Here is a 14,526-nt window from a genome sequence, read left to right as displayed (position 1 = left end):
GTTGTAAAAACAACTGCACATTATAAAGCTTTACCTCTCGCCAACTCTTGTCAAATTAGCTCTACATTTTTCTAGGATTACCCTCCACAGTCAACTGCAGGAAAATGATTTCCACCCATACTTCTGAGATAAAATGGTCAAATAATATTAAATGATATATCCTCATACTTCCCAAAACATGTTAAAGATGCAGACTCAATGAATCATTAGGTCACCTCTCAGAGAAGTGGTCATTAATTATTTTTTTGGGGGGGAAAAAAACAAAATGGAAGAACACTCAGATAACTAGTGACTTTCTATGTTGGTTGTTTTGATAAAATAAAGTTATTACAACCCCTCAAAAGTATGTAGGTCTGACTCCTCCTTTTGAGTTGACGCTATTGGCTGCGTCTCAATTGCACCCTATTCCCTGTTCACATTGCACTACTTTTGACCAGGACCCATAGGGTTCCATGAGGTTCCCATAGGGTTCCATGAGGTTCCCATAGGGCTCATAGGGTTCCATGAGGTTCCCATAGGGCTCATAGGGTTCCATGAGGTTTCCATAGGGCCCGTAGCGTTCCATAAGATTCCCATAGGGCCCATAGGGTTCCATGAGGTTTCCATAGGGCTCATAGGGTTCCATGAGGTTCCCATAGGGTTCCATAAGGTTTCCATAGGGCCCATAGGGTTCCATGAGGTTCCCATAGGGCTCATAGGGTTCCATGAGGTTTCCATAGGGTTCCATGAGGTTCCCATAGGGTTCCATGAGGTTTCCATAGGGCTCATAGGGTTCCATAAGATTCCCATAGGGCCCATAGGGTTCCATGAGGTTTCCATAGGGCTCATAGGGTTCCATGAGGTTCCCATAGGGTTCCATAAGGTTTCCATAGGGCCCATAGGGTTCCATGAGGTTCCCATAGGGCTCATAGGGTTCCATGAGGTTTCCATAGGGCTCATTGGGTTCCATGAGGTTCCCATAGGGTTCCATAAGGTTTCCATAGGGCTCATAGGGTTCCATGAGGTTCCCATAGGGCTCATAGGGTTCCATGAGGTTTCCATAGGGCCCATAGCGTTCCATAAGATTCCCATAGGGCCCATAGGGTTCCATAAGATTCCCATAGGGTTCCATGAGGTTCCCATAGCATTCCATAAGGTTCCATAAGATTCCCATAGGACTCATAGGGTTCCATGAGGTTACAATAGGGCCCATAGCGTTCCATAGGGCCTATAGCATTCTATAAGATTCCCATAGGGCTCATAGGGTTCCATAAGATTCCCATAGGGTTCCATGAGGTTCCATAAGGTTCCCTTAGGGCCCATAGCATTCCATAAGGTTCCCATAGGGCCCATAGCGTTCCATAAGGTTCCCATAGGGTTCCATAAGATTCCCATAGGGTTCCGGTCAAAAGTAGTGCACGTTATGGGGAATTGGTGCCATTTGAGACGCTGCCTTTGAGTTTGAGCCAAAAACCACTGATTTATCAGCTTAATATGTTTCATGATCTCCACAAGCATCTCCGGGTATTTTGAATTTCCACCATTTTCCACCTTGACCTCCTCAGCAAAGAACAGCTAGCCTCTGTATACGCTGCAACTCAGATCTACGAGCCTCTATACTCAGAACAACTAGCCTTTACAGCTGTACCATCGAGAGCATCCTGGTGGTTTGCATCACTGCCTGGTATGGCAACTGCTCGGCCTCCGACCGCAAGGCACTACAGAGGGTAGAGCGTACGGCCCAGCACATCATGGGGGCCAAGTTTCCTGCCATCCAGGACCTTTATATCAAGTGGTGTCAGAGGAAGGCCCTAAAAATTGTCAAAGACTCCAGCCACCCGAGTCATAGACTGTTCTCTCTGCTACCGCACGGCAAGCGTTACCGGAGCACCAAGTCTAGGTCCAAGAGGCTCCTAAATAGCTTATTTGGGGGGTTTCTCCCATTCTTCTCTGCAGATCCTCTCAAGCTCTGTCAGGTTGGCTGGGGAGTGTCGCTGCACAGCTATTTTCAGGTCTCTCCAGATATGTTTGATCGGGTTCAAGTCCGGGTTCTGGCTGGGTCACTCAAGGACATTCAGAGTTCCAAAGCGTTGTCTTGCCAGTGTGCTTAGGGTCGTTGTCCTATTGGAAGGTGAACCTTCGCACCAGTCTGAGCACTCTGTAGCAGGTTTTCATCAAGGATCTCTCTGTACTTTGCTCCGTTCATATTTCCCTCGACCCTGACTACTCTCCCAGTCCCTGCCGCTGTAAAACATCCCCACAGCATGATGCTGCCTCCACCAATCTTGTTTCTCATGGTCTGAGTCATTTAGATGCATTTTGGCAAACTCCAAGTGGGCTGTCATATGCTTTTTACTGAGTAGTGGCTTCCGTCTGGCCACTCTACCACATCCTCTATGCACTTCCTGATGAACCCAGTCACTGAGGGGATTTAATTAATCTGGCCTGGGCGTGCGGGTAGGTTTTGTTTTTTGAAAGTTGATTGTATTAGTTTTGGAACCGGCTGCCTCCCGGGTACTCGGGCCGGAACAAATGATCAGCCCATTTGGAGTTTGCCAAAAGGCACCTAAATGACTTCTCAGACCATGAAAAACAAGATCCTCTGGTCCGATGATACCAAGATTGAACTCTTTGGACTGAATGTCAAGCTTCACGTCTGGAGGAAACCTGGCACCATCCCTATGGTGAAGCACGGTGGTGGCAGCATCATGTCTGGAGGAAACCTGGCACCATCCCTATGGTGAAGCATGGTGGTGGCACCATCCCTATGGTGAAGCACGGTGGTGGCAGCATCATGTCTGGAGGAAACCTGGCACCATCCCTATGGTGAAGCACGGTGGTGGCAGCATCATGTCTGGAGGAAACCTGGCACCATCCCTATGGTGAAGCATGGTGGTGGCAGCATCATGTCTGGAGGAAACCTGGCACCATCCCTATGGTGAAGCATGGTGGTGGCAGCATCATGCTGTGGGGATAGTCAGGATTTGAGGCAAAGATGTACGGAGCAAAGTACAGAGAGAATTTTAACTGTGCTTAGCTCTATTACGTTTATTTTTATCCTAAAAAGACTCCCCAGTCCTTGCCAATGATAAGCATACCCATAACATGATGCAGCCATGCTTGAAAATATGTAGCGGTACTGACTGATTTGCCCCAAACATGAAGCTCAAATTGAATTTCTTGGCCACATTTTTTCAGTTTTATTTTAGTGCATTATTGCAAAGAGGAAGCCTGTTTTTACTTTTTATGCTGTACAGGCTTCCTTTTCTTCACTCTGTCAATTAGGTTAGTATTGTGGAGTAACTAACTATTTTGCTTTTCCTTTGTGTTATTGACTGTACGTTTGTTTATGTGTAACTCTGTGTTGTTGTTTGTGTCTCACTGCTTTGCTTTATCTTGGCCAGGTCGCAGTTGTAAATGAGAACTTGTTCTCAACTGGCCTACCTGGTTAAATAAAGGTGAAATAATTAATAAAAATATCCCTTCCTCTGTCCCCCATACATACAACATCTTTAAGGTCTCTGTCAAGTGTTGAATATCAAACACAGATTCGACTACAAAAGACCAGGGAGCTTTTCGAAAGCCTCATAAAAAGAAGGGCAGTGATTGGTGGATGGGTAACAATAACTCACCAGACATTGGTTATCTTTAAGCGTGGTCCAATTAATAGTTATGCCGTGGATGATGCATTAAACCACCCAGACACATCAAAGATAATCGTCCTCCTGTACTGAGCTGCAGCCATTGGTGATTTTAAAACCTCTACATAGTTTAATGGCTGTGATGGTAGAAAACTGAGGATGGATCAACAACGTTGTAGTGACTCCACAATAATGACCTAAATGACAGAGTCAAAATATACAGAATATAAAACAAGGCAAAGGAAAACATTTTATTTTCAGGGATTTCACCAGGAAGCCAATGGTGATTTCTGAAACAGTAACAGAGTTCAAAGGCTGTGATGGTAGAAAACTGAGGATGGATCAACAACGTTGTAGAGACTCAACAATAATGTCCTAAATGGCAAGAGTGAAAAGAAGAATAAAAATATACAGAATACAAAACATTCATCCTGTATGCAACAAGACACTAAAGTAATACTGTGGGAAAATACAAAACATTTATCCTGTATGCGACAAGACACTAAAGTAATACTGTGGAAAATACAAAACATTCATCCAGTATGCAACAAGACACTAAAGTAATACTGTGGGGAAAACAAGGCAAAGGAAAACATTTTATGCCTAAATGCAAAGCCTTCTGTTTGGGGCAAATCCAACACAACACATGACTGAGTAACTGGCTCCTTATTTTCAAGCATGGTGGTGGCTGCATCATGTCATGGGTATGCTTGACATAGGCAAAGACTAGGGAGTTTTTCAGGATAAAAATAAACGGGATGGAGCTAAGCACGTGGAAAACCTAAGGAATTCACCTTTCAGCGGGATAATGACCTACAACACAAGGCTAATTCTACGCTGGAGTTGCCTACCAAGAAGTCGGTGAATGCTCCTCCATACTGTACTTCCGGCGCCGACAGAGATGGCCGCCTCGCTTCGCGTTCCTAGGAAACTATGCAGTTTTTTGTTTTTTTACGTGTTATTTCTGACATTAGTACCCCAGGTCATCTTAGGTTTCATTACATACAGTCGAGAAGAACTACTGTATATAAGATCAGCGTCAACTCACCATCAGTACGACCAAGAATATGTTTTTCGCGACGCGGATCCTGTGTTCTGCCTTACAAACAGGACAACGGAATGGATCGCATGCAGCGACCCAAAAAAACGACTCCGAAAAAGAGGGAAACGTGGCGGTCTTCTGGTCAGACTCCGGAGACGGGCACATCGTGCCCCACTTCCTAGCATTCTTCTTGCCAATGTCCAGTCTCTTGACAACAAGGTTGATGAAATCCGAGCAAGGGTAGCATTCCAGAGGGACATCAGAGACTGTAACGTTCTGTGCTTCACGGAAATATGGCTCACTGGAGAGACGCTATCCGAAGCGGTGCAGGCCATAAAGATCATCAAGGACATCAACCACCCGAGCCACTGCCTGTTCACCCCGCTATCATCCAGAAGGCGAGGTCAGTACAGGTGCATCAAAGCTGGGACCGAGAGACTGAAAAACAGCTTCTATCTCAAGGCCATCAGACTGTTAAACAGCCACCACTAACATTGAGTGGCTGCTGCCAACACACTGACACTGACTCAACTCCAGCCACTTTAATAATGGGAAATGATGTAAATATATCACTAGCCACTTTAAACAATGCTACCTTATGTACTGTTACTTACCCTACATTATTCATCTCATATGCATACGTATATACTGTACTCTATATCATCGACTGCATCCTTATGTAATACATGTATCACTAGCCACTTTAACTATGCCACTTTGTTTACATACTCATCTCATATGTATATACTGTACTCGATAACATCTACTGTATCTTGCCTATGCTGCTCTGTACCATCACTCATTCATATATCCTTATGTACATATTCTTTATCCCCTTACACTGTGTATAAGACAGTAGTTTAGGAATTGTTAGTTAGATTACTTGTTGGTTATTACTGCATTGTCGGAACTAGAAGCACAAGCATTTCGCTACACTCGCATTAACATCTGCTAACCATGTGTATGTGACAAATAAAATTTGATTTGATTTTAGTGGCCAATGTAACGGATGTGAAACGGCTACCTTAGTTAGCGGTGCAACATCCGTTACACCAAGTTACAGTTTTGACTTCAAGGGAAACTTCTGGATTTCGGCAGAGCCCTTTATCTACTTCCCCAGAGTCAGATGAACTTGAGGATACCTTCTATGTATTAGCCTGTAGTTTGAAGGACGTTGCTAACTAGCGTTAGCGCAATTGCTAACGAGTAACTAGCGTTAGTGCAATTGCTAACTAGCTTTAGCGCAATTGCTAACTAGCGTTAGCGCAATTGCTAACTAGCGTTAGCGCAATGACTTCCAGTCAGAAAAGTAATGCGCCGTATTAGGAATTGGATACCATTTCTGATGGACCTTTATGGGTGAATCTCAAAAGTATTTTCCTTGATTCCTCAAGTCCTCTTTCCTTGCCTCCTTCTCAAATGGTGAAAAGGAGGACTCATTTGAGATTCATTCCCTGACCAACCAGACATACTGTTGTCAACATGGTTTACAATAAATTGTAAATGTCATTGCCAATTGCCTTTGTTGTGTGGTAATAATTGGACGATTGCTGTCTAACTGACGTGAATTGATGTGTGTTTTTGATTCTGAAGATATCAATGAGTGTGAGACCGGTAACAACACGTGCACAACAGCACAAGTATGTTTGAATTTCAAGGGAGGCTATAGGCTTGGATATGCTCAAATGTGATCCACCGTACGTTGAACTCCGTGACAAATGAGTACCAATACTGCCTGTCTGTGTTTTAGACTATGGTTATGTTCACACTGACATTGTGAACGCATGCTCTTTCCATGACGTAGGTGAATCCAGGTGAAAGCTATGATCCCTTGTTGATGTCACCTGTTAAATCCACTTCAATCAGTGCAGATGAAGAGACGGGTTAAAGAAGGATTTTTTAAGCCTTGAGACATGGATTGTGTCTGTGTGCCATTCAGATGGTGAATGGGCAAGACAACATATTTAAAGGTGCAACTCAATATTAGGAAGGTGTTCTTAATGTTTTGTACACTCTGTGTATATCTGTCTTTTTTTATTTTACCAGGCAAGTCAGTTAAGAACAAATTCTTATTTTCAATGACGGCCTAGGAACAGTGGGTTAACTGCCTGTTCAGGGGCAGAACAACAGATTTGTACCTTGTCAGTTCGGGGGTTTGAACTTGCAACCTTCACGGTTACTAGTCCTACGCTCTAACCACTAGGCTACCCTGCCGCCGAACTAAGAACATACACATAGCCAGTCTGTCTGTCTTGGACTGTGGTTGTGTAATTCTACTCACTACTTCTTTTCTACTCACTCTCATTGGAATGCTCCTATGTACATAAATGCATCTCAGATTAGGAGTGCTGATCTCGGATCAGTTTAGTATTTTCGATAATAATGAATTTCTTGACATGGACAAGAGGGGGGGGATCTGATCCAAGATCAGTCCTCTCCTACCCTGATGCTTTATGAACATAAACCCCCCCCCAATCCCATTCCTCCCTCTCTAAGTGATACATCTCACCCCCCCAATCCCATTCCTCCCTCTCTAAGTGATACATCTCCCCCCATCCCATTCCTCCCTCTCTAAGTGATACATCTCCCCCCCCATCCCATTCCTCCCTCTCTAAGTGATACATCTCCCCCCCATCCCATTCCTCCCTCTCTAAGTGATACATCTCCCCCCCCAATCCCATTCCTCCCTCTCTAAGTGATACATCTCCCCCCAATCCCATTCCTCCCTCTCTAAGTGATACATCCCCCCAATCCCATTCCTACCTCTCTAAGTGATACACTGGTCCCCCCCAATCCCATTCCTACCTCTCTAAGTGATACACCCCCCAATCCCATTCCTCCCTCTCTAAGTGATACATCTCTCTACCCCCTCCCCAATCCCATTCCTCCCTCTCTAAGTGATACATCCTCCCCCCCTCCCCAATCCCATTCCTCCCTCTCTAAGTGATACATCTCTCTACCCCCCTCCCCAATCCCATTCCCCCCTCTCTCCAGTCAGTGTATGTGTAGTGCTGAGAACCCAGCTTGTAGAGACAGGCCCTTCACCCTCCTTTATCGTCACATGGACCTGTCCTCAGGCCGCGGCGTCCCAGCAGACATCTTCCAGATGCAGGCCACCACCAGATACCCTGGAGCTTTCTACATCTTCCAGATGCAGGCCACCACCAGATACCCTGGAGCTTTCTACATCTTCCAGATGCAGGCCACCACCAGATACCCTGGAGCTTTCTATATCTTCCAGATGCAGGCCACCACCAGATACCCTGGAGCTTTCTATATCTTCCAGATGCAGGCCACCACCAGATACCCTGGAGCTTTCTATATCTTCCAGATGCAGGCCACCACCAGATACCCTGGAGCTTTCTACATCTTCCAGATGCAGGCCACCACCAGATACCCTGGAGCTTTCTATATCTTCCAGATGCAGGCCACCACCAGATACCCTGGAGCTTTCTACATCTTCCAGATCAAAGGACCAGGCAACGAGGGATGAGAGTTCTACATGAGGGTGAGGGAGGGAGGAGCATTCTACAAGAGGGAGAGGGAAGGAGGGAGGAGCGTTCTACAGGAGGGAGAGGGAGGGAGGAGCATTCTACAAGAGGGAGGGAGGGAGGGAGGTAGGGAGCGAGGAGGGAAGGAAGCAAGGAAGGAAGGAAGGGAGGGAGGGAGGGAGGGAGGAGAGTTTTAGATGAGGGAGGGAGGAGCATTCTACAAGAGGGGGAGGGAGGGAGGCGCTCTACAGGAGGGAGAGGGAGGGAGGGAGGAGCATTCTACAAGAGGGAGGGAGGGAGGGGAGTTTTAGATGAGGGAGGAGCGTTCTCCATGAGAGAGAGGGAGGGAGGGAGGAGCGTTCTACATGAGGGAGAGGGAGGGAGGAGCGTTCTACAAGAGGGAGGGAGGGAGGGGAGTTTTAGATGAGGGAGGAGCGTTCTACATGAGAGAGAGGGAGGGAGGGACAACCGTTCTACATGAGGGGGAGGGAGGGAGGAGCGTTCTACATGAGGGAGAGGGAGGGAGGAGCGTTCTACAGGAGGTAGAGAGGAGATTGCTACAGGAGGTAGAGGGAGGGAGGGAGGAGCGTTCTACATGAGGGAGGGAGGGAGGGAGGAGCGTTCCAAATGAGGGAGAGGGAGGAGCGTTCTACAGGAGGGAGGAGAGTTTTAGATGAGGGAGGGAGGAGCGTTCTATGGAGGGTGGGAGGGAAGGAGGGAGGAGCGTTCTACAGCGTGGCTGATGTATTGTTGCCAACACTGACCACCTGAGGAGCGGCCCGTCAGGAAGTCCAGGATCCAGTATGTGCTTGGTATAGTTGGCCAGGAGATGGGGCACTAAGAGTGTGTTGCGTTAGAGATGCTCTACTCTGCTAGATTCTGATTGTGTTCTCTGAGATTGGAGGTGTCCTCAGCTGTTTGTTTCGTGGCGTGAAATAATCTACTGCAAAGACGGAGATGGAATCATTCCAAGGTACACTGTGGCGTATAATACTGTGCTGAATCCTCTGTGTGCTCATGATTTGTCAGTGTTTGATCTGAAACCATAAATCATGACTTGTGTGTAGGAATGTAGGAAGTGGTTTTAACCTAACCACTGCTATGTGGAAGGGAAAGGCATGTTGCCAGTGTTTTCCACTTTCTTACTGAATCCGCAGAGTATTCAGACCCCTTGACTTTTTCCATATTTTATTACGTTATTCTAAAATTGATTAAATTGTTTGTTTTCCTTATCAATCTACACACAATACCCCATAATGACAAAGCAAAAACAGTTTTTTTTTGCAAATTTATTAAAAATTTAAAAAACAGACACCTTATTTACATAAGTATTCAGACCCTTTGCTGTGAGACTCAAAATTGAGCTCAGATGTTTCCAGAAGTTGTAATGAGATGCGATGCTGTCTGTCTCCTCTTCTCTCTGTTCACGAGAGGACTGACCAGTGACAACCTGTAAGTGAACCTGGTCAGTCCTCTCCAGTATCAACCTGTAAGTGAACCTGGTCAGTCCTCTCCAGTAACAACCTGTAAGTGAACCTGGTCAGTCCTCTCCAGTAACAACCTGTAAGTGAACCTGGTCAGTCCTCTCCAGTATCAACCTGTAAGTGAACCTGGTCAGTCCTCTCCAGTAACAACCTGTAAGTGAACCTGGTCAGTCCTCTCCAGTAACAACCTGTAAGTGAACCTGGTCAGTCCTCTCCAGTATCAACCTGTAAGTGAACCTGGTCAGTCCTCTCCAGTATCAACCTGTAAGTGAACCTGGTCAGTCCTCTCCAGTAACAACCTGTAAGTGAACCTGGTCAGTCCTCTCCAGTAACAACCTGTAAGTGAACCTGGTAGGTCCTCTCCAGTAACAACCTGCAAGTGAACCTGGTCAGTCCTCTCCAATAACAACCTGTAAGTGAACCTGGTCAGTCCTCTCCAGTAACAACCTGTAAGTGAACCTGGTCAGTCCTCTCCAGTAACAACCTGTAAGTGAACCTGGTCAGTCCTCTCCAGTATCAACCTGTAAGTGAACCTGGTCAGTCCTCTCCAGTAACAACCTGTAAGTGAACCTGGTCAGTCCTCTCCAGTATCAACCTGTAAGTGAACCTGGTCAGTCCTCTCCAGTATCAACCTGTAAGTGAACCTGGTCAGTCCTCTCCAGTAACAACCTGTAAGTGAACCTGGTCAGTCCTCTCCAGTAACAACCTGTAAGTGAACCTGGTCAGTCCTCTCCAGTAACAACCTGTAAGTGAACCTGGTCAGTCCTCTCCAGTAACAACACAAAAGCCAATAGTGGCCAAAACTGGGAGGTCAAATGGGGATACTTCTGATTTGGGTAATACATGCTCATATGGAGATCACATGACCAGACTAGAACATGGAGATCACATGACCAGACTAGAACATGGAGATCACATGACCAGACTAGAACATGGAGATCACATGACCAGACTAGAACATGGAGATCACATGAATAGACTATAACATGGAGATCACATGAATAGACTATAACATGGAGATCATATGACCAGACTAGAACATGGAGATCACATGACCAGACTAGAACATGGAGATCACATGAACAGACTATAACATGGAGATCACATGAACAGACTATAACATGGAGATCACATGACCAGACTATAACATGGAGATCACATGACCAGACTAGAACATGGAGATCACATGAACAGACTATACCATTCTTTATCTTTATTAAGGAAGCAATTGAGACTCCTGCATGTTTATTATTAATTTTGTTTTTGGAGAAGGAAGCTTGTTGATCTTGAGAACGTCTCGTTGAAGGGCATCAGCGGAGAGAGAGGAAGCATGTCAACAGAATCAACCAGCCTTAAACACGACGGGCACTAGGACCTAATACGTGTCTGTGGTTCCAGTGGAAGTTTAGGAGTCGGACAGTCTGGGAGAATACCCACTATTCCAGCTGTTCTATAGAGAAGTACTGAAAGAAGTTACGCGTCTTCCCGGGGCGGGAATATCTGCTTAGCAGGTTTTCATAAACTTGTTTTAAGTTTGGTTAAGGTGGTTATTGTGAGATGATAATAATTTCTGAAACCTCTAGGAGTCTTTTCTACCTATGTATCTCTTCTCATCAGAAGATATAGCTAACTCCTGTCAATTCAATTCTTGAACTATTCTGTCGTCAGAAAGATAAATCTCAGTCAGTTATTTGAATGTAAATTCTCAGAAACTTTCAAGCGGTATTACAGTTGGCTTCGTGCTGCTGTTTATTCTGCGGTGTACTCTGATTACGACTCTATTACAGCATGGCAATGGAGTGCATCAAGAACTGCTGCAAGACCTTCCTAGGCAAGGACGCTGAGATAGAACAACAAGGTAAATGGTTAACTTTATACATATAAAAATAAAGAAATAGCCTATAGCTATTGGATTACTCCTTGGCTTGGGGCGGCAGGGTAGCCTAGTGGTTAGAGCGTTGGACTAGTAACCGGAAGGTTGCAAGTTCAAACCCCAGAGCTGACAAGGTACAAATCTGTCGTTCTGCCCCTGTTCCACTGTTCCTAGGCCGACATTGAAAATAAGAATTTGTTCTTAACTGACTTGCCGATTAAACTTAAAAAATATCATCTATCAAATGTTTATTAAATAAAATACTGATGTAATGATTAGCCTCTATCCTTTGCGTTATTTTCCCCCTCTTTTTAATTTAGTACCATATAGTTTACAGCCTGATTTATTTTACCAGGCAAGTCGATTAAGAACAAATTCTTCTTTATAATGAATACCTAGGAACTGTGATTTAACTTCCTTGTTCAAGGGGCAGAACAACAGATTTTTACCTTGTCAGCTCAGGGATTTGAACTTGCAACCATTTCAGTTACTAGTCCAATGCTCTCACCACCAGGCTACCCTGCCACCCCGTCCATAAAATGTGATAGATGTCTCCTACTTAGTAAACCGAAGTCCCTCTGAGGAAAAATAATGGTTTATTCTACTTTGTAGTGATTACAATGAAGATGCCCCCTGCCAGAGCTATCTCAGGCGGCCCCAGGAAGGGTGTAGGTGTATCAGAGGACTATCTTCTCTCTAAACTCCCCCCGGGTGGGAAAGAGATCCCATTTGTCCTCCCCACGTTCAAACCTTCCTACATCCAACCACGAGGATCACGTTACCTCGGCTACCAGACTCCAGGGCTACACAGTATGTATCAAGTCAATCAATCAGTGTCTTTACTGTCACAAATGTGGACATTTTTACAACCACCATTGTCTGGGCTTTACTCAGAGTGAAAATGTATATCAATTAATGTTTTATTGCTAATATCATAATGTACATACTGTATTGATTATGGCAATAATCTCTCTGTGTGTACCCCGGGTTTAGGGGATGTGTTAGGTAACCTCTGACCTGTGACCTCTAACCTCTGTGTATCCCAGGTTTAGGGAATGTGTTATGTAACTTCTGACCTGTGACCTCTAAGCTCTATGTACCCCAGGTTCAGCCAGGAGCACCTATGCAGAGAGGAAGGCGGAGCTGTCAGGGGCCAGTCACATAGTCTATAACCCCGACTCCTCCCCCAACATGTCTCCCGGAACAACACGACACAGCAATCTGAAAAAGAGTCCCCGGGGCTCAGAATCAGGTGTGTACTGTAATATCACCCCTGACCCCTAACCCTGTTCTGTAATATCACCCTGACCCCTAACCCTGTACTGTAATATCACCCCTGACCCCTAACCCTGTACTGTATTATCACCCCTGACCCCTAACCCTGTACTGTAATATCACCCTGGCCCCTAACACTGTACTGTAATATCACCCTGACCCCTAACCCTGTACTGTAATATCACCCCTGACCCCTGACCCTGTTCTGTAATATCACCCTGACCCCTAACCCTGTACTGTAATATCACCCTGACCCTGTACTGTAATATCACCCTGACCCTGTACTGTAATATCACCCTGACCCTGTACTGTAATATCACCCTGACCCTGTACTGTAATATCACCCTGACCCCTGACCCTGTACTGTAATATCACCCTGACCCTGTACTGTAATATCACCCTGACCCTGTACTGTAATATCCCCCTGACCCCTAACCCTGTACTGTAATATCACCCTGACCCCTAACCCTGTACTGTAATATCACCCCTGACCCTGTACTGTAATATCACCCTGACCCTGTACTGTAATATCATCCTGACCCCTAACCCTGTACTGTAATATCACCCTGACCCCTAACCCTGTACTGTAATATCACCCCTAACCCCTGACCCTGTACTGTATTGTCACCCTGACCCTGTACTGTAATATCACCCTGACCCTGTACTGTAATATCACCCTGACCCTGTACTGTAATATCACCCTGACCCCTGACCCTGTACTGTAATATCACCCTGACCCCTAACCCTGTATTGTAATATCACCCCTGACCCCTAACCCTGTATTGTAATATCACCCCTGACCCCTAACCCTGTACTGTAATATCACCCTGACCCCTAACCCTGTACTGTAATATCACCCCTGACCCCTAACCCTGTACTGTATTATCACCCTGACCCTGTACTGTATTATCACCCTGACCCTGTACTGTAATATCACCCCTGACCCCTGACCCTGTACTGTAATATCACCCCTAACCACTAGTGTACTGTAGTTCACCCCTGACCCCTAATGTACTGTAATATCCCCCTGACCCCTAGTGTACTGTAACATCCCCCTGACCCCTAGTGTACTGTATTTCACCCCTGACCCCTAGTGTATGGTAATATCCCCCTGACCTCTAGTGTACTGTATTTCACCCCTGACCCCTAGTGTACTGTAACATCCCCCTGACCCCTAGTGTACTGTATTTCACCCCTGACCCCTAGTGTACTGTAATATCCCCCTGACCCCTAGTGTACTGTATTTCACCCCTTACCCCTAGTGTACTGTAATATCATCCCTAACCCCTAGTGTACTGTAATATCATCCCTAACCCCTAGTGTACTGTAACATCCCCCTGACCCCTAGTGTACTGTAATATCACCCCTAACCCCTAGTGTACTGTAACATCCCCCTGACCCCTAGTGTACTGTATTTCACCCCTGACCCCTAGTGTATGGTAATATCCCCCTGACCTCTAGTGTACTGTATTTCACCCCTGACCCCTAGTGTACTGTAACATCCCCCTGACCCCTAGTGTACTGTATTTCACCCCTGACCCCTAGTGTATGGTAATATCCCCCTGACCTCTAGTGTACTGTATTTCACCCCTGACCCCTAGTGTACTGTAACATCCCCCTGACCCCTAGTGTACTGTATTTCACCCCTGACCCCTAGTGTACTGTAATATCCCCCTGACCCCTAGTGTACTGTATTTCACCCCTTACCCCTAGTGTACTGTAATATCACCCCTCACCCCTA

The 14,526-nt window shown here is 45.8% G+C and overlaps 1 protein-coding gene across 2 annotated transcripts in view; it reads left to right on the top strand.

Moving 5' to 3' along the window:
* The first annotated feature begins 11,108 nt into the window (after window positions 1-11,108).
* LOC135525465 (tandem C2 domains nuclear protein-like) overlaps window positions 11,109-14,526 on the top strand; it is a 26,956-nt gene continuing 23,538 nt past the window's right edge. The window contains exons 1-4 of one of the 2 annotated variants that reach the window (XM_064953111.1): window positions 11,137-11,148; window positions 11,425-11,495; window positions 12,123-12,320; window positions 12,616-12,762. In XM_064953111.1, the coding sequence (XP_064809183.1) occupies window positions 11,426-11,495; window positions 12,123-12,320; window positions 12,616-12,762 (415 nt within the window). In that variant the 5' untranslated portion in view covers window positions 11,137-11,148; window position 11,425. Of the gene's footprint in view, window positions 11,496-12,122; window positions 12,321-12,615; window positions 12,763-14,526 lie in introns of both variants that reach the window. The other variant, XM_064953112.1, reaches the window with a different exon arrangement.

Source organism: Oncorhynchus masou, chromosome 32 (assembly GCF_036934945.1).
Source record: "Oncorhynchus masou masou isolate Uvic2021 chromosome 32, UVic_Omas_1.1, whole genome shotgun sequence".
NCBI lineage: Eukaryota > Metazoa > Chordata > Actinopteri > Salmoniformes > Salmonidae > Oncorhynchus > Oncorhynchus masou.
This window is presented reverse-complemented; position numbering and strand designations above follow the sequence as displayed.